At 34.6% G+C, this 26,176-nt stretch overlaps 1 protein-coding gene across 2 annotated transcripts in view; it reads right to left on the reverse strand.

Moving 5' to 3' along the window:
- Positions 1-1,417: 1,417 nt before the first annotated feature.
- The window catches only part of LOC136029883 (cyclin-J-like), an 83,872-nt gene continuing 59,113 nt past the window's right edge, over positions 1,418-26,176 (reverse strand). For both annotated transcript variants that reach the window (XM_065708363.1, XM_065708362.1), the window contains exons 5-6: positions 13,590-13,749; positions 1,418-10,083 (exon numbers count right to left, since the gene is read on the reverse strand). In XM_065708363.1, the coding sequence (XP_065564435.1) occupies positions 9,891-10,083; positions 13,590-13,749 (353 nt within the window). In that variant the 3' untranslated portion in view covers positions 1,418-9,890. The remainder of the gene's footprint in view (positions 10,084-13,589; positions 13,750-26,176) is intronic.

Genomic DNA, 26,176 nt, shown 5'->3' on the forward strand with positions numbered 1-26,176 from the left:
AACTCTATTTTTAAAACAGTAAAAAACTTTAGCGTAAAGAGCGGGGCGTTGAGGAGGAAAAACCCTTTCATATACGGAGTAAATTCTGTTCGTTTTAAGTTTTAATGTCGCTCCTTACTTTCATTTAAAAAAACTTGTATTTTTTTTTGTTTAATTTCTGGGCGTTTTTGAATCAATGCATGTTTTGATCTCGGCTCTCCGCACATAAATAATTAAAACAAAATTTGCATATTAAGTTTTTTGGGCTAAATGGCTTTTTCATATTTTTAATCGGAAGATTTTAAGAAAAAAGGAGTGAAGGAGGAGGCCTAGTTGCCCTCCGATTTTTTGATTACTTAAAAAGGCAACTATAACTTATAATTTTTAACGAACCTTTTGATAAGTAAAAAATATACGTAACTTACGAATTAACTTACGTAGCGAACTTCTATATTCGTATGTTTTTATTGCGTATATGAGGAGGCTCACCCCTCGTCGATACCTCGCTCTTTATATTAAAGCTTAAATTTTGTCCCGATTCCTTAAGAATGACCCCTGAATCAGAAAGGCCGTAGAATAAATAGTTGAAATTACTAAAAATACTTTAACGTAAAGAGCTAGGTATTACGAGGAGGTAAACCCCTCATATGCGTAATAATTTCTGTTCGTTTTAAGTTTTAATGCTGGTTCTCACTTTCAGTAGAAAAAACTTTTCATATTTATTTTTTTATTGTTTTTTTAAATAATGCTAGAAAATCCTGCGCCCCCTCCATTGAAGGTTTCTTCCCCCATGAGAATTTTCTCAATGGAACGATCCTCCCACGTAGCCCCCCTCCTCAAATCTCCCCCCAAACCAAAAAAATCCCCCTGAATCGTCTGTACACTTCCCAGTAACCATTACTATATGTAAACACAGGTCAAAGTTTGTACCTAGCAGCCCCTCCATGGGGACTGCGGGGGAGTAAGTCGTCCCCAAAGACTTAGTTACTAGGTTTTTTGACTATAGTGAATAAAATGGCTATCTCAGAATTTTGATCCGGTGACTTTGGGAAAATAATTAGCGTGGGAGGGGGCCTAGGTGCCCTCCAATTTTTTTGGTCACTTAAAAAGGGCACTAGAACTTTTCATTTCCGTTAGAATGAGCCCTCTCGCCACATTCTAGGACCACTGGGTCGATACTATCACCCCTGGAAAAACAAACAAACAAATAAACACGCATCCGTGATCTGCCTTCTGGCAAAAAATACAAAATTCCACATTTTTGTAGATAGGAGCTTGAAACTTCTAAATTAGAGTTCTCTGATACGCTGAATCTGATGGTGTGATTTTCATTAAGATTCTATGAATTTTATTTTCTAAAATAAGGCAAATTTGAAACATATCCATCAGCCCACAGTTCTCAATATTCAACCGAAACTCTGAAAATCATGAGGAAAAATATGATGCTTTACAATTTTATTCATCAATTTCGAATACAAAACCAGATCAATTATTAAACACAAGGCTTTTTATCATAAAAATAAACAGAGAAATTCATGATAAAGAATACAGAATGAAGTGCGTACAAAAACATCATTACAAAATCGATGTGTGGCCCATATGGGAGGGGGGATAAGGAATAAGATGATTAGTTCAACGGAGGGCTGGGTGTCAAAACAAACTGGAAGATTTACCGGAAATAGTTCTAAGTTGATCTAGGAGGAAGTTATTTCAGACAAATATCCTGGTGGAGTCCCCCCTATGTACAAGTAATATCACAAAACATTATATCTAATTCTAAAACAAAATGATTAATTTGAAAAAAGTAGTCAGAATAAATTCCCAAAAAAACAAAGTCATCACGACTACTTCCTTATATTGAAAATGGCAAAAATAACTGAAATTGAAAACAAAATAACAAAAATAACTGAAATATAACTGAATTGTTTAGCTATTACTGAGAGTCGCAAGTAGAAGCATTCAAAAATAATTTTTAGACGATCTAGGTTAATAAAGAAACGCTAAACATGAACAAAGAGATTCGGGAATAGAAACAAAGATAAAGGAAGGGGAAACTACTGGCAAACGTGAATGATAAAAAGACCAAAGCATGCGTTGTTTATTCAAAGGTTTCGATACAAGAGGGTGCAGTCATGCATTGAAAATTATTTAGCAAACCAAAAAATAAGAAAAACCTCCCCTTTTCACGGAAATCCTTTACTTTTATCTCCCTCTGCAATGTTTTTTCTTTTCATTTGACAAAACACGACGTTTTAATAACGTCATGACGTCATGATTTTAATAATGTCATTTATTAAATTTGACGTTTGACAAAACATGAACGATAAAACGACCAAAGTATGCGTTGTTTATTCAAAGGTTTCGATGCAAGAGGGTGCAGTCATGCACTGAAAATTATTTAGCAAACCAAAAAATAAGAAAAGCTTCCCTTTTTCATGAAAATCTTTCACTTTTATCTCTCTCTGCAATGTTTTTTCTTTTCATTTGACAAAACATGACGTTTTAATATCGTCATGACGTCATGATTTTAATAACGTCATTTATTAAATTTGACATTTGACAAAACATGAACGATAAACGACAGAAGTATGCGTAGTTTATTCAAAGATTTCGATACAAGACGGTGCATCCATGCATTGAAAATCATTTAGCAAACCAAAAAATAAGAAAAGCTTCCTTTTTTCATGAAAATCTTTTGTTTTTATCTCCCTCTGTAATGTTTTTTCTTTTCATTTGACAAAACATGACGTTTTAATAACGTCATGATTTTAATAACGTCATTTATTAAATTTGACGTTTGACAAAACATGAACGATAAAACGACCGAAGCATGCGTTGTTTATTCAAAAGTTTCGATTCAAGAGGGTGCATCCGTGTATTGAAAATTACTTAGCAAACCAAAAATAAGAAAAGCTTCACTTTTTCATGAAAATCCTTTACTTTTATCTCCCTCTGCAATGTTTTTTCTTTTCATTTGACAAAGCATGACGTTTTAATAACGTCATGACGTCACAATTTTAATAACGTCATTAATATATTAAATTTGACGTTTTACAAAATATGAACGATAAAACGACCGAAGCATGCGATGTTTATTCAAAGGTTCCGATACAAGAGGGTGCAGTCATGCATTGAAAATTATTTAGCAAAGAGAAAAATTAAGAAAAGCTTCCCTTTTTCATGAAATACTTTACTTTTATCTCCCTCTACAATGTTTTTCTTTTCATTCTAAAAATATATTTTCGACTCTAGAGCTTTTAAACTTATATTCTTGGAAAATCCATTGCCAAGTAAGTTTTAATTTGTTTATATTTCTAATATCTTACTAAAATCCCAAGACCTTTACAAAGAAAAACTTCCCTTTTTACTTACTTCCTTTTTTCATGAAATCCTTTACTTTTATCTCCCTCTGTAATGTTTTTTCTTTTCATTCTAAAAATATATTAACGATTCTAGAGTTTTTAAAATTATATTCTTGGAATATCCATTGCCAAGTAAGTTTTAATTTGTTTATATTTCTAATACCTTACTAAAATCCCAAGACCTTTACAAAGAAAAAGGAATCAGCTGAGTAATTACTTCTAATTTAAAGAGAGCATATTTCTCTCCTATCACAGAGTGCCACATATATATTCAGAGGGATGTTCCGCACAAAAGTAGAACACGACGTATTTTAAATTGGAAAGCAGTTAAATTTTTCCAGACTACCATCAATTTTTAGACTGAGTTCTAAAAAACATGAAATAATTTTCGTTATTTCATATCTCTTTTGTTAATAATAATAATAATAATACAAACTGGCGAAGTCATTTCCCGATAGTAAACAAATCGCCACCAGATGGGATATGTTTATATCGTGGGGATATGTTATATCGTTCGTGGTAATTGAGCGTTAAATTCTTCAAGTCACCGCTAAAGTGAAAAAATAGTTTTCTGAGGTCACACACTGAGGACATCTTCGTAAAAAAAAAACCGCGCATTTTCGTTATTATCTTATACCAAACATCTGGTAGCGCTGATTTAGAGTAAGAGGGAAAGTTTCAGCGATGAATGAGAGCATACCGTATCACTCTTTTATGATATGCACTAATTGTTTATACGACGTATTATTTGAAAAAGGTTTCCACTTCGAACAAAAGTCGCAGGCTTCTGTTATCAAAAAATATTATAACATATTATAATATATATAATATATTATATAATATATTTAATATATATAACATATTAAAATGTTATCAAATGTTATCAAAAATATTATAACTATCTGATTCAATTTTGATTTAGCAAAAAACATTTTTAAACAAGGATTAAAAGATATTTTAGAGGGTAAATTCAAATTATTTACCCTTCTTTTAGGTTTCAAAACTAATTAAGCTGAAGTATTTTTCCCAATTTCCCAAACAAGCCTAATAAATTGATGAACCGTCCTGGCTTAGTGGTTGGCGCGATGATGTGGGAATTCTTTGTCAAAGGGACACGGGTTCAATCCCAGTTGTGACCAATTATTAAGTTTGGGAATACGACGTATTACTTGAAAAAGGCTTCCACTATAATCAGCTAAGATTTCTTTTTCTTTTTTTGTGAGCTATACATGACTTAAAATAATTTTCTTTAACAGATAAGAGGAAAGTTACACGTGCTTTCCTTTAAAGAAAATACAAAGACTAACTCATCTTCCCTTTTCTCGCTTTAAAATTAATCCAATTGAAAAAATTAAATATCTCAGAAGACTTTGATCCGATTTAGTGAAAAGTTTACAAAGATGCTCTACTATACAATACGGAAAAAAGAAAGATAAGGACCCTATGCAACTCTTTGATCTCTTTTAGAATGGACAGTAAGTTTAGCACTGAGAAGATACAATTATTTCTTTATTCCAATTTTTGGAGGGAATTAAAAAGATTAGGTAGATATTTAGAGGGACATCCTAGGTTTCATGGGATAAGAAAAGATATTAAAAAGATAAGAGTGGAAGGACAAGGGATTGAATACTTTCAAAAATCGCGAACACCAGGCGACAGGTGCCATAAGTGGCGCAGCGTGCAACATGTGGCTTTCTAAGATATAGAACAAGTAGTTAAGAAGGGGCCCCATGGGGAACAGCCAGGATCTTACATATGCCTCCATGAAGTCACATTTCAAAGAAATGCGATCATTTTAAACCTATATTTTATGCGATGTGTGCCGCATCCCCCTATCATACTTGACTAAAACCCCCCGTGACAACTGGAATTGCTTACCAACTTGCTTACAGCTGGACTTACTAAAACATTGAACAAAAATCACAGGCATCTGTTATCAAAAAATATTATAATCATCTGATTCAATTTTGATTTAGGGAAAAAACGTTATTAAATAAGGATTAAAAGATAAATTTATATTACTTACCCTTGGCTTTCAAAACTAATTAGTCTGAAGTATTTTTCTCAAACAAGCCTATTAAATTAATTGGAAGCATTAATTGGATCTAACAGTTAATTTGGAAGCAATGATGCAACAGGAGTTTGTATCCCCTCCAAACATACTAAATCGCAGATCTAATAGAAAAAATAAACGTTTGCCAGTAATATACTGTCATTCTTCGTTTCTTTTCAATGCAACAATGATTCAGTTTTGAACAACTTTGGCTGCAAAAAACATAGAAAAAAAATTGGACTGGCCTCAAGCGATATAATGCAAAAAAACGAAAGCATTTTTAGGTCATAATTATTCAAGCAGAGGGGGCAGGCATCTGAACTAATATTGTGTACCCCCTCCCCTTTTTAGGCTGACTACAAAATGTACAACTAAAAACTTGTTGTTCAGCGACAAGTGAAGGCCCTATTCCAAAGGTTGTACGAAGTTGAGTTAGATAATTTGATTGATAAACAAGAACACGTCATCTCAACAGCCAAGAATACGCTTTATTGGACAAATAATTCATTTCCACTTTTTTAAAAAAATACAGTTACTATTTTATCAAACAAAATAATCAATTTATCTGTCGGACTCTCCTCAAAAAAGCTTAGAGCAATAATGAACTTCCCTGTTAGCTTCTACGGAAAATCAAGATTCTTAATTACAGGTTCTCTCACATGTCCTAATTATTTTCCTTTTGATTACTATTCACAGAGTATCAGAACAGAATTGACAATTTTTCATTACTCCTCGCCAATGAATTATCTTAAAAGACAGACATATACGGGAAGCCGAATTCGGCAAATTATTTCTTATAAATCAGACATGGCCTGTCTACTACCCTCGGTTATCTTTAAAGAATGACACAAACAGGTCGCGAAATTTGGCTAATTATTGCTAACAAAAGTGACCTAGTCTGTTGGCCCTAGGCTATTCTAAAAGAGAATATCGAAACCGATTTCAAATTCGTCGTTCTCGAACTCAGCTTAAACAATTCGGCTGAAAATTGTATGCAGCAGGAAATGAGACTAAAATCAAGTAGTTGAGGGCATCAAGCCATGGTTTAATTGTAGAAAAAGCCAAGACAGAGAATCCGGGTGAGAGAATCAAGATTTCCTTGAAGTTTTTTCTTAATAGGAGGGACAACAAGAATAAGAGAGAGGAAAGAGAGAGAGAGAGAGAGGGAGAGAGAGAGAGAGAGAGAGAGAGAGAGAGAGAGAGAGAGAGAGAGAGAGAGAGAGAGAAAGAATTACCGACAATGAAAAAATTTAAATAGAGAAGATATTTGCACAAATAGGATAATCGTTCATATTATTCATATTTCTTTTGCCATTGACATGATGGAGTATATGAGCTAAATTTGAATATGACAGAATCTGTGTTAAATTTGTTTACGAGATTGGAAGTAGCCAAGCAATTCACTAAAACTATTAATAATATATACTATTTTATTGCACAATAACTTTGATGGAAAACTAAATATAAGAAATTACATTTCATATAATTACCAACTAGTATTGAAACCAGTGGCGTCAATCCATAAAAATGTAGGGGAAGGGGTAAAGATTTATTTTTCTAAATCTAAGGAGGGGGCAGTTTTTTGTTTTCTTCCTTTTTCAATGAAAATATTTAGAAAAGCATTTTTAATATAAATACCCTAAAAAGGCATTTTTCAGAATTTAGGAGGGATAGGGGGCAAGTAGCCCCCTGCCCCTTCCCTTATTGACGCCACTGATCGAGGTACTTAACTTGCTGTCTTATGAAGAACATATACATATAAACACATTGCACCATGATAATTGAATTTAAGCCCACTTGATGCAACTAACCAAAGCTAAAAAAAAAAAAAAAAAAAAAAAAAAAAAAAACTGAATGTGACTAGACGATATGAAAATCTCCTTATAAGCAGTGGTTGCTCCCTCCTTCTTAAGCAAAATGACACGAATTGTGAAGGGAAGGAGGAAGAAGAAACGTGCAAAAGGGAAAAACAGAAACCAAATGTAAGAAAATTGGAAATTCCTTCCTTTCATTACGCATAGACTTAATTGCTTGTTCACTGAAAAAAAGGAAGAGGGAATACAGGAAAAAAGGGGGTTAGGGACTTATCCATTGTTTCCTCCAAGAAGGAGGAAGGAAAATAGGGAATATCTAGAAAATAGGAAAATCTGGGAAGAAAATAGGGATTTTATGATATTATGTTTAGAAAAAAAGTTTCTACACCTCCCGCTTACAACGCATTCCCTAAATAAGGGTGGTTTTGAGATTAATTAGGTTTTCTGCTAAATAAAGATTTTTGACCCTTCCACCTATCAAATATAAAGTTTTATAGACCAATTCAAGACCTCCAACTATGCAATATGCACAAGTGGCAGAAAATAAAACGGTGAATACACGATATCTTTATACTATATTTGTAGTAGTCTGTATATGATCATACACTGATAAGTATGTGTTTATGGAAAATAAAACGCTGAACACACTCTTTATTTCAGGTAATTAGATTTTTACAGAAACAATAGATTAGACGAATAATTGCAGGTACATATTGCCTTTGAGATTAGCTTGAAACGAACTAGGGATATCTTACCACTTCACAAACCGCACCAATTGATTCAGTGAGGGCAATAACCATGGATAGTGTGTACATATCAATACCAAAAAGGCAGGAATACATTTTTAAAGTGAGGGATGATATGCTCTTTGCAAGGGTATATGCTTCTTATTTACACCAAAAAGTAAAAATTCAACGTGCCGAGCAGCCGAGAGTACACGTAGAGAAGGGCAGGAGGTGTCAGCCCCCTCACTCCAGGTGACCAATCACACGTAAAAATTGGAAACGTTTCGACAAAGCTTACCCCATCCCCCATGCGTGATTCTAGAAAAAAAATTGCCGACTTACTGCTCTAAAAGTCCAACGACAATAAGACTTTACTAATACCGAGATTAGCTAGCGCTGATTTGATCAGAGGCCAATCAGAGGTTCACTGAAAATCAAGAATTTATCAAGAAATTCCATAAAAAAAAAAATCTGATTGGCTCAAACTAGCATTAGCTAAATGTCGTTATCAGTCAAATGTCATTGTGAATGGGCATTAAGCCAAAAAGCAAAGATAGATAGACGCACAAAATGTAAATATTTCGCATAATGTTTCTATTCAGGTCCTTGAGCAATAGAACAAATTCGTGACGGAGGTAGATGGTGAATTTGTGAACTTTGAATAAAACACATACCAAAAAAGACACTTCTTCAGACCAGTCCTCAGATAAAGTAACATATTGAGTTGTATCTACAACGAACTTGTCATTATTTTTAGTATTAAAAAATGTTTGCTCATTTATTGGATTTACATCCTGAATAATGTTGTCAAAACTTAGTTCATGATTCCTCACGGATCCGAAACCTGTTTTTTAAATGTTTTTAAGTTCAAAATATAAAACTTTTTAAATTTACACCTTAAAATGCGTTTTTTTCATGAGGAATGTCAAATACTGATTCTGACTAAAAGTGATAACAAAGAAATGGAAAATTACAAATTTACTTATTCTTCATAAAAAAAAACTTACTGAGTAGCATCTACACTGAACTTGACTTTCCTTTAAGTGTTCATATAGAACTTTTGTATTTTTATTAGATTTACTTTCTGAATAAAATTTCCCAAAATAGTCCCTGATTCCTCATGAATAGAGTAGAAAAGAAATTAGGATTAGAATTAAGATTAGAATTTAAGACTAGAACAGAAATCATGCGTGGGAAATTTCTGGTAATTATGGTATTGACAATGTTCAGGTAGGATCATATGAATATATAAATAAATACCGCAAAATTAAATTGCTGTCGGAAACATAACCACAGACTTGGAGAAGGGTACTATTAAACACTATTTTTTATCTGCACTTGGATTCATACCCACAGAAGCTTTTTTTTACAAGTACATTCAGTTTAAAATAAGGCCAGTATAGAACTCTCAGTTTTCGATTCTTTTGAGCATCAATCACTAAAGCCCAAAATTCACACTACTGATTTACTATTTACTATTTACCATTTACTAATTTACTATTTACTGATTTACTGATTTACTACTGGTTTACTATTGACACTGTTTATGTGGAATGTTAAAAAAGGCAACAAATAGAATCACAATCCTAGATATATTATCACAGACTTATTCAGAACACTAAATAAAGGAATTGTTTTTCAGCGCTTCGAATATGGATTACAGATTCGCTTACTTATTTATCTTCAGGGTCATAATTTTTTTTATGAGTAAAAATATATTTGGCCTTTACCTCTGAATGGTCTTGTCTTTTTTACGATTTCAAATAGTTTTTTTTTTATAAATCCCATACAGTTCCTCTTATTTCACCGTTTTGACAAATTATTACTTTGATTTTTTTTTATCATTCAGTATAGTGACCTTGCTCAGATATGATTTTACGAACATAGAGATAAATCAACAAAATTAAAGCCAAATATAAGAAACATAATCACAGAATCGAAAAGACTATAAAATAACTTAATTTTTTCTGCGTTTGGTCGTATCCGAATTATAAGATACTTGCTTTCTTTTTGGAGTTATGCCAAAGGAGCGATCAGAATCAACGCTATCAGTGTTCGAGACTTCGATGTCCGATGCAACACCGCTATCTGGAGTTTCGTTGTCACACGAACTCAGAGATGCGTTAGCAATAACTAACGATGAATTTCCACTAAAATAATAAAAAATATAGTAATTATTAGGTTGGCAGTGATAAGGATGAATAGACTACATACAGTAACCAATAGAGTAATTTCGTTCATATCTTGTTATTTTTTAAATATTTTCAATTAAGGAAAACAAGTAACAGAGAAACCTGAGCTATTAAGCTCTAAGTTTGGTTTTATAATTATTTAATTCATTTACATAAGAAATTAATTCGCAATTTAAAGAATTTTAATAGTTCTGAAACTATGTTTTTCGAAACTACTTTTCTCAAAAAAACTTTTAATCTATTTAGGATTCCTTCTCATTTGGTTCCATACTCTTCAACTATCTTTGTCGTGTTCTTTAGGACAAAATTCATCAAAATAATCCATATAAACCTGGCAAGGTCACACTCCTGCTTAACTATTTACCTTACTTCATACCTTAAGCTAGACCATACACATTCGAGCTCCTACACGCAGTCTCCAACTAGCAGCAGGTTAAGTTATCATGAGCATTTCAAAACCTGCAATTAACAGGGCTATTGCTGGGTAACCAGGCCAAGACCGTATACGAGATAGTTAGGGGCATTGAGCCCCCCCCCCGAAATATCTGTCTGACTCGTAAAAACGTAAAAAAGGAATATACATTTTTTTATGCGTTTTTTGATGTTTTTTTTGCATACCCGCCCCGGAAAAAAAAAAATCCTTTTGTAAACCTTTCCCGAAAAAATCCTGGAGTCAGGTTTCTTAACAAAGAGTCTTTTTTTTTTTTTTTTTTTTTTTTTTAACGTTGCCATGTTTCAAGGGTTTTAATAATAACAATAAGGACTGAAAGGCAGGTATGTTTTTTATGTGTAGAGGCGAGGTTGAGCCAGGGTTTTCAAGAAAGTCCAGTAGAATATTTTGAACTTGCAGAATAGGAGTTTAGCTTAAGAAAATAAATGGAATAAGGTTTACGAAACTTTCAAAAGGACTCGGATTACGTGATTTAGCGTCTACCACGGACTTTCCTGTCGTGTCATTTCAACTCCAAACAATATCCATTCCATATATATAACTGATAAAAAAAAACGTTATTTAAAATTCAAATGGGTCAGTGACATTTGGCCCACCCTGTATGTCTCCCCAGAGTGTAAGTGTTCCACTCCAGGTTTGTGAAACAAACTGTAACAGAATTATCGGTTAATCTTAATAGGTGACAATTAATCAAGATTCCTTTTTTCCTACTAATTAGAGATATTTAACTTAAAGTATTCAAGAAATTCAAGTTCCAATCTGCGTAGATCAATTGATTTACACGTTATGTTAGCTCAACAGCTAGATCTAATCTCAACTCAATTACAGGTTCTCCAAAAGTACGTAATAATTTAACAATTGAAGCAAACTTGTTTGGCTATTTAAATTACTCTATCAAGGCTGTCTATACACCTTCATCTAAACCATAGATTAGATATTGTTGCTGTATTATTAAATGTTCAGTCTCTGAACTCAAATGATTGAAAAATTCATAGATTTATAGTATGAATAGATACCAGATAATACAGACACGGGATTGCAACGTACTGCCCGACATCTAACAAGAATGTCGGTAATCAACCAGAAAATGGAGAGTCAGACTTAAGTAACCAGTTTTGCCTGTTTCAGAACCTGAGGAAAAGCTTTATTGGTGGCACTGAAGAGAAAGCGCAAGTCCATTAGAAATTCCGTATTTAAAAAAAATATTAAGAATTAACACGTCTCTGGTTAAACATTACCCAAGCGGCAATACTACAACCACTGCTACTACAATTAACATTGCAATTCAAGGTTGTCTAAGGCCAACACAGCTACACACACCCTTCTTCTACCCCATTCTGTTCATTTTCACTCCTTCCCATGAAGTCCCAACTTCCTTCAAATCCATTCTTTTGACCTCCGCATTGGGTCCCAGATGACTGGTCAAAACCGAATATTTTTGGCGGTCTATCCCCCTTCGTCCGCAAAAATCGTTTCAAATATTCAAATCATAGTAGCTGACTTTTCTTATTCTTCCTAACTTTTTTTTTAATACGCATCATGGCATCAACCGTCTTTACTAATAATGCTATTCAAGTAAGTGAAGCTGTCCGTTTGAGATACTTTCTTGTGAACTAACATCACCTCTTCAACCTCACTTATGCCTAGTTGTTCCTAGTGTTCACTTGTTCCTCATGTTTCTATTTTCATGTAGACACTCAAATCATCTGTGAAATAATTAACCTGGGATGAGCAGGTTGTCAAAAGTCGATGAAACAAACAAAAGTTGACGAATGATAAGTAAAAAACAGGAAAATAAAGGAGAATCAGAATAAAATGAATATTTTGTAAGGAGAGAAGAGGTACGAGCCCCCTTACTCTTCGTATGCTCCTTATTTGGCATGAATTTAATCCTTCAGCATACATAAAATCTTTTTGATGGTCTACTTTCCAATATTTTATTGGTTTTAGAGATAGTTTTCAAAAGTAAATCAAATTCAAAACAAATTTTTTCCTTATTTTTTAGAATTTATGCGTTCCTCTAGGTCCCCTGTCTTTTTCGAAGAATACCTCTGTGTCTCAGAAATAACATTCCCTTGGAAATTCGAAACACCAACAATCGATATAAACTAGAAATTAGTAAGGCTGGTCAAGATGGTACTGAATTCAGAAATCAAGTTGGTACTACGACAACTACTGCTACTGCAAAAACCCATGTCAGTAATTACTACAATCGATAAATATTAAAACTATTTCAGTTAAAAATATAGAAGGACCACTCCACAATAAGAGTGTGGTTGCCGTCCCCTCTAACACAGTTTAAGAATAGAGGCACTGCTTGAAATTTGCTGGAAACTTTATATAGTATGTCTTATACACACACACAAGCACACACACACACACACACATATATATATATATATATATATATATATATATATATATATATATATATATATATATATATATATATATAGTGTCTGGCTGATTTTTGTCACTTCGAAGGCTTTTTTCACCTCCCTTCGCTCGCTCAAGCTTTCAGTCTCCGCAATGACCCCTCCTTTCAGTGAACTTGAAGCTAATCGGCTTAAAATGTGAAAATCGACACAGAATCGTAAACAAAAGAATGTAAATTAGGCAATCAAAATCCGAAAACTATAGATTATGAAAATAAAGCCAGGCGAACCAAAAAACTAAACATTTAACTTTTCTTCTCGTGGTTCTAAAATTATTCTGGACGTGAAAAAGGCTTAAGTGCTGAAGGCGTTACGATGAGATGACGAGAGTAACTGATCCTATGATCATTTGTTCTGACTACCTTTACCAGAAGAGCTTGCGTAAAAAAACGGTACAACCTTCCGTCTTCATTTAATAAAAAATTTGATGAACATGTTATCTTCAACAGTCAATCTCCAATTCATTTGAAGACAGTATCAACCAATTTATATGAAGCAATGATAAATGCCAGCTAAAGTGGTATGTTATTCAGTGGTTGATGGCACCGCGAATCTAGATAAGAAAAAATAATACTTACCAGAAATAGAGATCAACAAGGGGTAGGACTTCAGAGAGTGAGTATCCAGTCAGCTGGGCCAATGGTTCAGTCCAAATTGGAAAGAGGCCCATAGATCTTCGAGAAGCGGCAATACATGCTGATGCAGTTTTGGAAGGACGAATTGTTGAGAGCACAAACTCTGAAAGGAAAGTTTTTGAAAGGAAAGCTCGAAGCATCAAAAGATCTGTCATGCACAATGAAATATATGCATTCTTAGAAACTGAATATCTGAAACGGATGTTCCCGTGTCTTTTTTCTTCTTCATCATTGCGTAGTCAAAGCACACTTCAATGATCTTGAACGTGCTTTGATTTAAGACAGTCATGTTAAAACCTGAACGAGCTTTAAGAATTAAATTTTATTCGTTTTGAACCCTTCCCAAAATGTCACCTGACTGATCACAAGTCGAAAAATGTAACATGTGCGACTTATTTCGCACAGTTGTAATTTGAACAAGTAGTTACATACGCATCTACTATACAAACATCTATATATGAAACCTATTTTCAAATGCGTTATTGGCGTATTTTTGACGCCCTTGCCCCAAGAGTTGCAAGCATCATAGTACCACTGGAAACAATTTTTTTTTTAACTTTTCAACCGTATTGGCAAAACTATCTATCTTAAATTTTTGATTCTATGCAATGCACCCTGGGGCAGAGAAGGTGAGGGCGGTTAGGAGCCTAACCAGTTTTTTCAGAAGCTGCCTTGTAGCACTAAGTCTTCCACATAAAAAACCGTGTGCCTATCGTGTATTGTTTATTACTTCTTTTTTTTACCAGGCCACTTTGTATGAAGGAGCTGGGCGTAAGAACTTGGGAAGGTGTTCATTCGATTGGAAATTAGGAGTTCTAGTTGCCCTTTTTAGGAGTCGAAAGTCCTGCCTTGCCCTTTGTTGCTTCCCAGTCCTCCTCTCTTTAAACCCCCAAGAAACCTGACCAACGTTTGTAGATAGCCATTTTGTTCAAAATAGAATAAAGGTCCAATAGCCATACTTACGATGATGTGATTTCCCCAGACCCTTGGGTAAGGGCCGTAATACTCCGATGGCTCAAAACTTTCAGGGATAGTTCTACGGGTCAAAAGGGTCAAACACTTTATATGGGAGTCGGAAAGAGGGTTAGGGGGTGCAGGAATGGGCCAAAAAACTTTTATTCCTGATCAGCTTGAAACTTGCACAACCGGAAGTCCATATGCCAAGAAGAACTTCCCGGACAAAAAAAATTGTTTCGGGGCACACCTCTTCCCCTCCCCCCTTTGGGCCAAAAATTTTATTTTCTCAGCTGGTTCGGAACTTATACCCTTAAATCCTTGAACTAAAGGGACTGCAACACAGAAGGAAAGTACAAAACAGAAACAAAGAACATTAGTTCTTCTTCAAAATGGGGTACATCAGAGAGCCAAACAAATTTTACCCGGCTGCTTCGTATGGAAGGGGTGGTCACATAAAATTTGGAAGGGTTTATTCTACTGAAAACCTAGCACTCCTTTTTAGGGACGAAGTTGGTTGAAGAGCAATCGGCCTCTCCCCATGTTCTTTTCTGCTACCGGGCTCCCCTCAGCTCCGACGATGTAGGATCAAAATTTGACATTGCCATTTTGTTTAGAAACATTCAAAGCTCTAATGAGCAAGCTTCCAGGGTTGTCATCACCCAGAAAGGAGCTTTTGGCGATCGTTCCCTGAGCCAAGTTTCCCAAGGGTGCACTACGGAAACAACGAGTGTGCCTGAGTAAATCAAAAGGTACTCGAGTTCATATCGGGAGTGACTTGGAGGATCGAGTTGAAGCTTTCAGTCAGTGCTGGATAAAGGGTAGGGAGGGAAAACGAACATCAAATTTTGACTTAGGAGAGAGGGTAAAGGTAAATCCGAAAACAGAATGTGTACAAACGATGGTGCTTTTGTCAATGTATAACTAATTGACATAGCAAAGACTTTTGACAGTTTTGAATACGAAATCAGTTTACAAGAAGCTAGACCTATTGGCGCTCGACAGCTCTTAATTCATATGATAGCTAGCTTCTTAACAGGTTCACAGCAATATTAATGTTGGACAATGATCAGATTCTCAAAATATTTTACGGTGCGAACCAGAGGATGGAGCGGGACAAATCTAATAGTTTTTAGTCGAGTTTTAAAAAGTCGATTGAACCGTTAAAAGTTCGCTGACTACTTTTCGAGTCTCACACTACGATTTCTGTTAACCTTGACTACCGAAAATGCTTGCAGCACTGACGCATGACCTCATGATGTTAAGCTAATAGAAAGCCATCCTAAATGCGTTATAAGTGGAGTTTCGTTTTCAGAGCATCAATTGCTATCTCATTGATCTTAAGAAGGTTTAGCGAGCGGCAGTCTTGTTCCTGCTTGTGGAAATTTATGTTCTTTTTAACTTTTTCTTGGTTATTCATCTTACTATCTGTTCGTTTTAGGATTTATTTATTAATCTATAGCTGTACCTATTATCTTCATGTTTGATATGATTATTCTGTTCGTTTTAAGGTCGAATCATAATGTGACTAAATTTTCTCCACTTTGGTTTTACTATGGATCTTTACTTTTTTTGAAATACTTCCTTTTGCAAAACATTCTTTTTAATTAACCACTGCAAAGGGTCAAAAATACATGGGAGACACATCGCTGTTTGATGAGTAAACGCTACTGCGTTAACCATGAAAGAGGAGGGTAAGAGACAAGACAAAGAATCAAACAGTTCGTGGTAAAAAACCGTAAGTAAGAAGCCACGCGGCACAATAGTAACCAAAACTCTAAAAAACGGAATTTTGATACCAATATACATACATCTAAAGAATTGGATTTTTATGCTGATTTTAAATATATAAGTTTTGTTATATTTAATTATACCCATCAAAGTTACGAGCCTGAGAAAATTTTCCTGATTTTCGTAAAACGGGAGAAAGGTGCTCTAAAATTAATAGAATCTTAATGAAGATGACAGCATCAGATTCAGCGTATCAGAGAACCGTTTCGAGCTCCTATCTGCAAAAATGCGAAATTTTGTGTTTTTTGCCAGAAGAGAGATCATGGATGCGTGTTTATTTGTTGTTTTTTACCCAGAGGTGATCGCATCGACCCAAGGGTCATAGAATATCGCGAGAGGGCTCATTCAAATGGAGAATAAAAGTTCTAGTACCTTTTTAAGTGACCAAAAATTGGAGTTCTGAAGAGAGATCATGGATGCGTGTTTATTTGTTGTTGTTTTTTTCCCAGGGGTGATCGCATCGACCCAAGGGTCATAGAATATCGCGAGAGGGCTCATTCAAATGGAGAATAAAAGTCCTAGAACCTTTTTTAAGTGACCAAAAATTGGAGGGCAACTAGGCCCCCCCGCTCATTTTTTCCGAAAGTCATCCGATCAAAATATTGAGATAGCCATTTTGTTCAGAACAGTCAAAAAATCTAATAGTTATGAATTCGAGGAAGAATTAATCCCCCAGATTCCCCGGGGGAAGGGCGACAAGTTATAAACTTTGCCCGTTGTTTATATATAGTATTGCTTTTGGGGAAATAAACAGACGTTTTCAGGGGTTTCTTTATGGCGAGGGGGTCGGGAGGAGGGGTTTACGTGGGAGGATCTTTCCATGGAGGAATTTTTCATGAGGAAAGGGACTTTTCTATGAAGCGGGCGCCGGATTTCCCTGCATTATTTAAAAGATAATCAGAAATTAAAAAAAAACAAGTTTTTCAACTGAAAGTAAGGAGCAACATTAAAACTTAAAACGAACAGAAATTATTACACATATAAGGGGTTCACTGCCTAGTCAATACCTCGCTCTTTCCGCTAAAGTTTTTTTTTCAGTACTTTCAAAAGAGCTTTTTATTCTAATTAAACGGCCTTTATGATTTAGGGGCATTCTTAAAGAACTGGAATAAAATTCGACCTTAAGCATAAAAAGCGAGGTGTTGACTAAGGGGCGAACCCCCTCATATGGGTAATAAAATCTGTTTGTTTTAAGTTTTTATGTTGCTCCTTCCTTTCAGTTTAAAAAACTCATTTTTATTTATTTAATACTCTAGTAAGGACAAGGACTGAACATTTTCTAAAAGCAGGGGCTGAACTGGGGAAATAAGAGGGTTTAAATCAAGTGGATAAAATTCAGTCAAAACATAACTTATTGAGACAAAGACTCATATAGGTTAGGTAACTATAATTGAATCTTGTGTTTTGGGTACAATTATTTTAAGACTAGTAAAGAGTTTGAAGACCAATTCCCTATAACAGTTATATCTAAAAAATATTGTTGTCTGAGATTTTTGGATTTTACACATTTGTAAGCTTTTATGGGTAAGAAGATGGAATGAACCTACTATAGCAGGCCAATGGGTAAATCCCGAAGTGACTCAGTAGCTTAAATTAATTTGGAATTATTATGTATGTTGTTTGAGTACGAGCAGCAGAGACCAAAAAAAGACAAAAAATAGGTTTTTCAGAAATTAAGTAGCTACAACCAGGAAAATCTCTGTATAAGATACATAAACAACAATAGTAGCAGCGAAAAACTAAAAAAGTTTTTAAAACTAAAAGCAGCTACTAAAAACTAAAAGCTGCTACTAAAAAGTAGCAGCGGAACACAGTGGCACAGAATGGTGTTTTACAAATTTCCCATTTAGTTAAAATGATTTCAATAAAAATTTGTAATTAAATGTTGCAATCCAAACGCTTGTTTGGTGTCACTATTGCCAGATGTCAGATCAAAAAAATAGGCACCTTAGACATGGTAAAGGACAGGGTCCAAGCCCTTTCATGCAAACATATTTATTCTTCGTTTCCACTAAGACTTATTTTATTACCGACGAAACCTCATGTTTGTACACTTATCATTGCAAAGTTGTCGCAAGCAGCAGACGCGATCATAGCAAAATACATTGGCTGTATAGCTCAGAAAATGGTCACGGAATTTCTGCTTCCTTTTTTTACCAGGAGACAAATTTGTATCTTATTACAAATGATCTTCATTTTAAAGGTTTCAGTTACTGGCTTTACAGTGAATTTAGCTTTTGACCTTTTTCAAGGATGGATATCCAAAATAACTTTCCTGGAAATATTTCACCTTGAAATGAAGCCCTTCGAATAAATCAATTCTGAAAACGATGAGTTACGTAAAGCCAAGTATGTTCAGTAAGATGAATACACAGTTTCAATCTTGTCTGATTAGCACATAAGGATCACAATTCGATAGTAGCCTACACTAAAATTATGAGTTTTATTTCTTAGTTGGTTTCTTGGAGACTTTTTTTTTCTTGTTCCTTGTGTAACTAAGATTATGTTTCGCGTCCCAAATGCGGTATAATTGCGTCATATAAATATATATATATATATATATATATATATATATATATATATATATATATATATATATATATATATATATATATATATATATCTGTATCTGTATATACCTGTATTTCTTTTTTCCTTTTCTTTTCAGCTCGCAAGCTTTGATTTTTGTGGATTATTTATTATGTTATATGATTAATCTAAACAAAAGATTGCACAACAACAAAGAAAAACACACATTTTCATAGTAAAAAAGAGAGAGCAATTGACTTTTAAAAAGAAACTAGGCGAACAAGTGAAATAGGCTACAACCTACTTATATACAGAGTATTCAGCATAAACCACGACATTTTAATGGCTAGGAGAGGTTTTCAGTGGGCACTGGAAGCGGGTAGAGGCAATAATAATTTTAAGCAATATATTGAAAAAGTGAGCTCGAGACTGGTTTTACGTTGTGAAAAAATCTATCGAATTCCTTAGACCATATGGGATATACATTCGCATTCAGGTATGATGGACGATAACTTTGAACTTTCAAATAACATCCCCAATATTTTCCATATTTAGAAACTAAAGAAAATAGAAGCAGATATGCTTCACAGTATGCTTCACAGGAAACTCAGCTTTTCAACTTGTGATCCAAATTAAATTTCCTGCAAACACCTTCACTTCATATGAAATCGGTACTTGTATGATATACCCCCCGCATCTCAAGAAGTGAAGTTAGGTTAATCCTAATAAAATATACCCGAGTATGATAAAAATATAATACCTTAGAAATAAATTGGAGCTATATATCTGCATATTAAGTGGGAGAGGGGGGGTAAAGTACAGCGGTTCTGCATGCATACTATGTTAACTAAAATTATTCTCAAACTATGAAGTAAGAACTGTTTTCTGGCTCTGGCTTCACACTGTCCAAATACTTAGCCCCCCCCCCAACAACGTGCAAATATATGGCACAAACCATATGTTTCCAATCTATTCTGTCAATTCCCTTTTTCTTTTCTTACGCTAAGTTGAAAGAAACTAGCGAAAGAAACTGGGTTACAGTGCGTCAATAAATGAACAACTTGAGATGCAGGGGTATATCATACAAGTACAATAATATCAAAAAAGAAATAAATTTTAAAAAAAATGCAAATTATGAGATATTCAGGAATTTTCTGTAATAATTAAAATTAAACCCAGTAGCAGTTTTGTCTTATTAGGACACAAAGAAACAAAGAAAAACGGATCTTCACAACCATGGAAGTAGAGCAACAACATTAGGGAGTAGAGGAGGTGATAAAATACGATATACATGTTTTTCGACAAGAAATGTTAAGGGTTAATATTAAAAACCAAGAAGTGGATAGTCCTTCTCTTTTGACGTTTATTTCACAAAGGGAGAAATACCATGACATCCCTCCACAAGGGTACTGATGGGAGGGGTTGGCTAGGTGGAGAATAAAAAAGCGAAGTTTTACATAGTCCTTAATCTGTATCATCTCCACTCAGGCGTGATGGAGGATAACTCCAAACTTGCAAGTGTCATTCCCAACAAACAAAAAACAAGCGTTTTCTTATGCTGACAACTGGTCCGCGTAGCGCAGGTATCAATCCCCTGATTCTCTGCCATCGGCCAGGAGTGCAATGCGTGGTCAATGCGTGGAAAAATCATCCAACGTTTCCCGGGTTTTTCACGCAGATTTCTTCAGGTACCATTTGGAGCTGGGTCGATTCTGGCTGAGCTTACAGAGTCACACCGTTGGCCCTCACCTTAAACCAAATAATCAGCAAAGCCAGGACCCAAACTCCTGACCTTACGGATACAGGATATCAAGTCTTGTGTGCTAACCACTCGGCCAGTACGGGTCACTACTAGCCATACTCCCACCCCGTTGCATATTTGAAAACTGTAAGGAAAAAGAAGCAGATATTGACATCAAAAGAAACTTAACTTTCGAACTTCTGATCCAAAATAGCTTTCCCGCAAATTTCGTCACATGATACAAAGTCCATCAAAAAATCAATTCTAAGAAAGGTGAATTACGAAAAATACTGGTGAAGTCCAATAGGAGTGAATACACAGTGGGAATTTTGCTTGATTTGGATATAAGGCTTCAAAGAAAACACTAATTTTCACAATTGAAAAGTAGAATAAAACGATCAGAAAGAGAAGGGAAGCTGTTTAAATCAGATACAGGCTGGCCAGTGTGAACTGTTTAGAGTCGATATTTCAGAAAACAAGGAACGGATAGACTTTTTTAACGTTTCGCTGCGTTTAATAAAAATCATAACATGCATCGATTCTTCAGAGGGCAGAGAAGGGAGGATGGGAAACTTTAGCCAAACAGCTTGAGAAGAAAGTTCAAGACAAAATTTTTTATCAAAGTCCTTAGCCATTAGGGAACACATCCCTACTTCGGGATAAGGGATAATAACTTAGAATTTTCAAATTCCCTCCCTCAAAGCATGTTGCATATTTGGAACCGGCTAAGAAGATGAAAATGGTTTTATCTAAAAAATAAATTGTTGCCAAGATTTTAGTCCTTTGTCCGAACAAAGGATGTGTCCTTTGTTACAACAGTTCTATTTTTCTGTTTAAAAAACAAAATTTGCTTTCTCCAGCAAAGCAGTACGACAGTTTATATTACTTTTTGACAATAACTCAATAGAATGCAAGGTCAGGAAGGTGCTTGTTTACCAATTAAAATCATAGCGCATTCCTTACAAAAAAGTATGCACTGACTAGATGCTGCAAAGATAATACAGCACATGATGAATTTTAAATCGAGAATAAAAAAACAGCAAGTTCTACTAGTACTACCACTATTACCGCAATTCATTGGACCACTCCTCTGCTAGATGGAAAACTGTTGTACATACTCCTCTTCTACTCTCCTGTGTTCAGAGCTTCACTTCTTACTCCCACCCATGAAATTTGTACTTAATTTAAACCTCTTCTTATAACCCCTTTCAACCACAATTAAGGACATCCTGATTTTCTTTCTGCCACAGCTGAATTGTCACAAAGTGAGGTCACCTTTGGTCAAACAGGTTATTGTTTATTATATGGTTGTTCAAATGAGCACCATAAAGTGTTTTTTACCAGTTCCTCTTGAACATAAAAATTTATTAGACCTTCTTCAACTCAACAAAGCGTCCACGTCACAGACTCACACTCAGCTACAGTCACAAGCAAGATTTCAATAGCTTTTTCTGCGTTCCTGAAGAACCAGTTCATCAAAATAATTCATACTAATGGGGACAGAACGCAACCCTTCACACCTTCTTATTTCACACCAAACCAACGACCACCCTTCCTCCCACCCGCTACAATATTATTCTCGTTCATGGAACTAACAACTTTCACGTAGTTATTTAATAAATCGCACAAGGGTTGAACTGCCGCTAAGACTTTTGCATCAGCTGAGTCAATTGACTGTCCATAAGCTGCAAACCACACTACTAAAGGGATCTGATAATTCAAGCACTTAGTAATGATTAATTAAAGCGTGACAGTCTGGTCACACATCTTCTCCCTCTTTTAAAATCATACTATTCTTCTCTTAAAACTTCATGTACAGTACCTTTTACTCTGAAACTATTTTCACTAAATTCACTCAGATCATCTTATTTTATCTTTTATTTGGTGAACATCCTATATTTTAAAATATCTTGTGACATACTATCAACGCCTGCAGCCTCATAACATCTGTAGCTCCTCATTGCTTAATGAATCTTATTTTACTTCTAGGTCATCAAAAATTCTTTCGTTATTTTCTGTGTTAATCTTAATTATTTAATTTTTATTAATTATTATTAAATTAATTTTTATTAAATATTATAATTATTATTTAATTACTTAATTATCTTATTATTTTCTGTGTTAATCTTATTTTACTTCTAGGTCATCAAAAATTCTTTCGTTATTTTCTGTGGCATTTCACAAAGTTTATCACGGTTCAACATACTCAAAATCAAGAGCCAATACCTCCTAACATTCTCTTTATATACTTGAGAGCTTGTTCCTAGTTTTCACAGGGACTAGTCCAAACTACTACTTTCCTTCAATGTGTTATCATATAAGTAGAGTATCCTACTAGTTCGCCGTCAAGGTGTATGTTCCAGATCCTCGTCAGTTGTGTTCACGGCCGCAATTTTGTATCCCCGTAATCAATATTTTAATACTCTGCCTAACCCCCCTCGTCCTTGAAAAATCTAATCACTCAATATTATTCAATATAAAACCTTTTCTCTTCTACCAAGTTCAAAAGAATTTCTGCTAGTTTAATCAACAGCTTTTCTAGCCTTCCTACCTAAAACATTGCCGGCAAATTAACAAACTATACTTAAATTACTTCATCCATCTCCTATATTGTCAAGGTACCCCCGAGTTTCTCGTGCTTGAGACATTGAAGAAGCAAGGTTCACAATAAAGTTATTAACTTTATTTCTGAAGGTCTTTGGTTTTTTGGTTTGATTTTCTTCGAAAAACTTCTTTTTGGCCATTTTTTTAAAATTAATTCCAATTCATTTTAACTGAAAACTTCCTTATTGGTTAATAAAAGGTTAATAGAGGAAAACCTCCACAAGGTTTTTTTTGATTTTCCGCTTAAGAATTAAGATCTTGGCTTGCTATTTAAATTTTAGACAAATTTTTCTCTACAAATTTAAATAATAGTTTTACTACAGACTTTTGGGTGGATAGAAAACGGGAATATTATTCACACAGACTAAAAATCTGCATAATTTCGGTTTTCTATAGGGTTGAAGCCATCCTGACCTCCATAGTGTTACAACCTTGAATATAGACGAATATTGATCCGCAAGTTAATCAAAAGGATTTTATTGTATTATATTTTTGTAACTGTTTATTATTTTAAATAATACTATTTTGAGGTCCTTTGTTAAAACAGTTCTATTTTTCTGTTTAAAAAACAAAATTGAAAACAGGCGGTCATGAATCAACACAGCCAGATTTTTTTTTTCGTGACCGTAGTACCCTTGGCTCTGAAGTTTTAACTGAGGTGTTCTCGCGGTCTGAAACTGCCAAACAGATTTGTAAAAGACAAAAACCTTCTGATATTTCTCACAAAAAACCAATATGACTACATTTTCATTTCAAACTGTATTGTCCTGATAAGGTTTTCTTGGTCCTTCAAGTTAAAATTTAAAACCTACTTACCTCCCCCTCTCCATCCAATACTTCCTCGGAGTTTCAAATGGATCAGTAACATTGATTTTTATATCAATATTTTATATTACACTTCCCTTGCCCACCTTTCTCCAACCGTGCTTGAAAGTTTCAATTCCGTTCCCCAAGCTGGGGCTCGCTCAGAATACAACTAATTAGGAGCAAACGGTTTTTGGTCCACTTCAGGTCTGCTAAGACAACTCCTCTCCTATTATCGATAAAACGCACGATTTTCTTGGCCCAGAGAATGATTCCCATAAGTTTTGAGCTAATCGAACACCTAGGGTAAAATATACCTATCCTTGCATTTTAAAACTATGAATAAACAATGAGCAACTTGCAGAAGTTACTGACCTTGTCCAAGGGGCCGTTGAGATTTGGTGACCCCTGTGGCCATATTTTTTCAACCTTTTGACAATTTTTAACAAAATTGCTATCTCAAAATTTGATCGGATATCTTTGGGAGTGTAATGGGTGCGTAGGAGAAAAGGGCACGGGAAAAGACTATTTTAAAGAAAACATGTGGCCCAAATATTGGAGCGGGTGTCTTTAGAGGTTGAGAGGGTGAGCAGTTACCGAAAAAGGCTGCAGAATGGGGGATGGTTGCCCTCCAATCATTTTTCATAGTTTTTGAAACGATTCTCGTCAAATATACAGTCAGGTACGGTTTTTTATCAAATCCCTTGTAAATCAGTAGAAATTTTACTGACGATTTTTACAACTAATTTTTCTTATCTTTTTAACGAATCAACTTAATGATACATTAGCAAACAATACTCACGCAACATCGATTAAGCTTCGTTCATGCTTATACACCCCAAGACTTTCCTCTAGAACGATTTTGTTTCGTAATGATATACATTATGACATCCTTATAAGGATATTAACGAAATATCCTTAATATCCTTAATATCTTATAAGGATATTAACGAAATAAAAGTTTTAAACATTATCATACTCTATAGTTAGGTAATCTGAAATCAATTCTATTAAAACTTGCCATTGTTCCAAGTAAAAAACAAAATCTCATACAGAAAGAACGTTGCCATTAATCTTTTTCCCTTTCTTTGTTTTCTCCTGGATTTCTTTTGAAATAGATAAAGAAAGCTAATAGTGTCATGAGACAGATACAAGGGTCCATTATGAAGGGATAAGCAAATAGAAATTCAAAAACCATATTTAAAATAAGATAAACAATAGGAAAACAGGACAATTGTCATTATAATGGCAATATGCTTTACATCAAACAGTTCGCGGTAAACAACTGTAGCCCAAGTAAGGAGTGACTCGGCCCAATAATGACCAAAACTCTTAAAAACGAATTTGAATAATAATTAATAAATCAGGCTTTTAATATACGATCGGTTTTTTGTGCTGATTCCAAATATATAAAATTCATTAAGTTTAATATGACCCGTCAAAAGCTACGAGCCTGAGAAAATATGCCGGATTTTTCAAAGAAAATGCGGAACGCTGCCAAAAAATCAAACAATCTTAATAAAAATCAAATATCAGCACATCAGGGAAACTCAACTGTAAAGGTTTTATTATCCTATCTACAAAAATGTGGAATTTTCTATGTTTGTTTGCCAGAAGAACGGTTACGGATTGTGTTTATTTATAAGTTTTTGTTTCTCAGGGGTGATCATATCAAAACAAAGGTCCTAGAAGATCGGGAGAGGACTTATTCGAACAGAAATTCAAAGTTCAAGAGCCTGTTTTAAGTGCGAAAAAAGATCAGAGGCAGCTAGCCCCCCCCCCCACGCTCCTTTGTTCCGCAAATACATCCGATAAGAATTTTGAGGATCTGTGAGGATGACGGCTGTAATTTATACTATTTGCCCATTGTCTACATATAGTATCTGTTATTAGAAAAATATAGAAAGATTTTCGGGGGGAATTTTTTGAGAGGGGGAGGGATTTCGAGGGGAAATTTTAAATGGGGAAGAGAAATTTACCTGGGAAGAGAGAAATTTAGAGAATACCTGGCATGGTTTAGAAAACAGGCAGAAATTAAATTATAAAACACATTTTTTCAACTGAAAGTAAGTAACAGCAATTAAAACTTAAAATTAACAGAAATTAT

Source organism: Artemia franciscana, chromosome 8, assembly GCF_032884065.1.
Source record: "Artemia franciscana chromosome 8, ASM3288406v1, whole genome shotgun sequence".
In the NCBI taxonomy this organism is placed as follows: Eukaryota; Metazoa; Arthropoda; class Branchiopoda; order Anostraca; family Artemiidae; genus Artemia; species Artemia franciscana.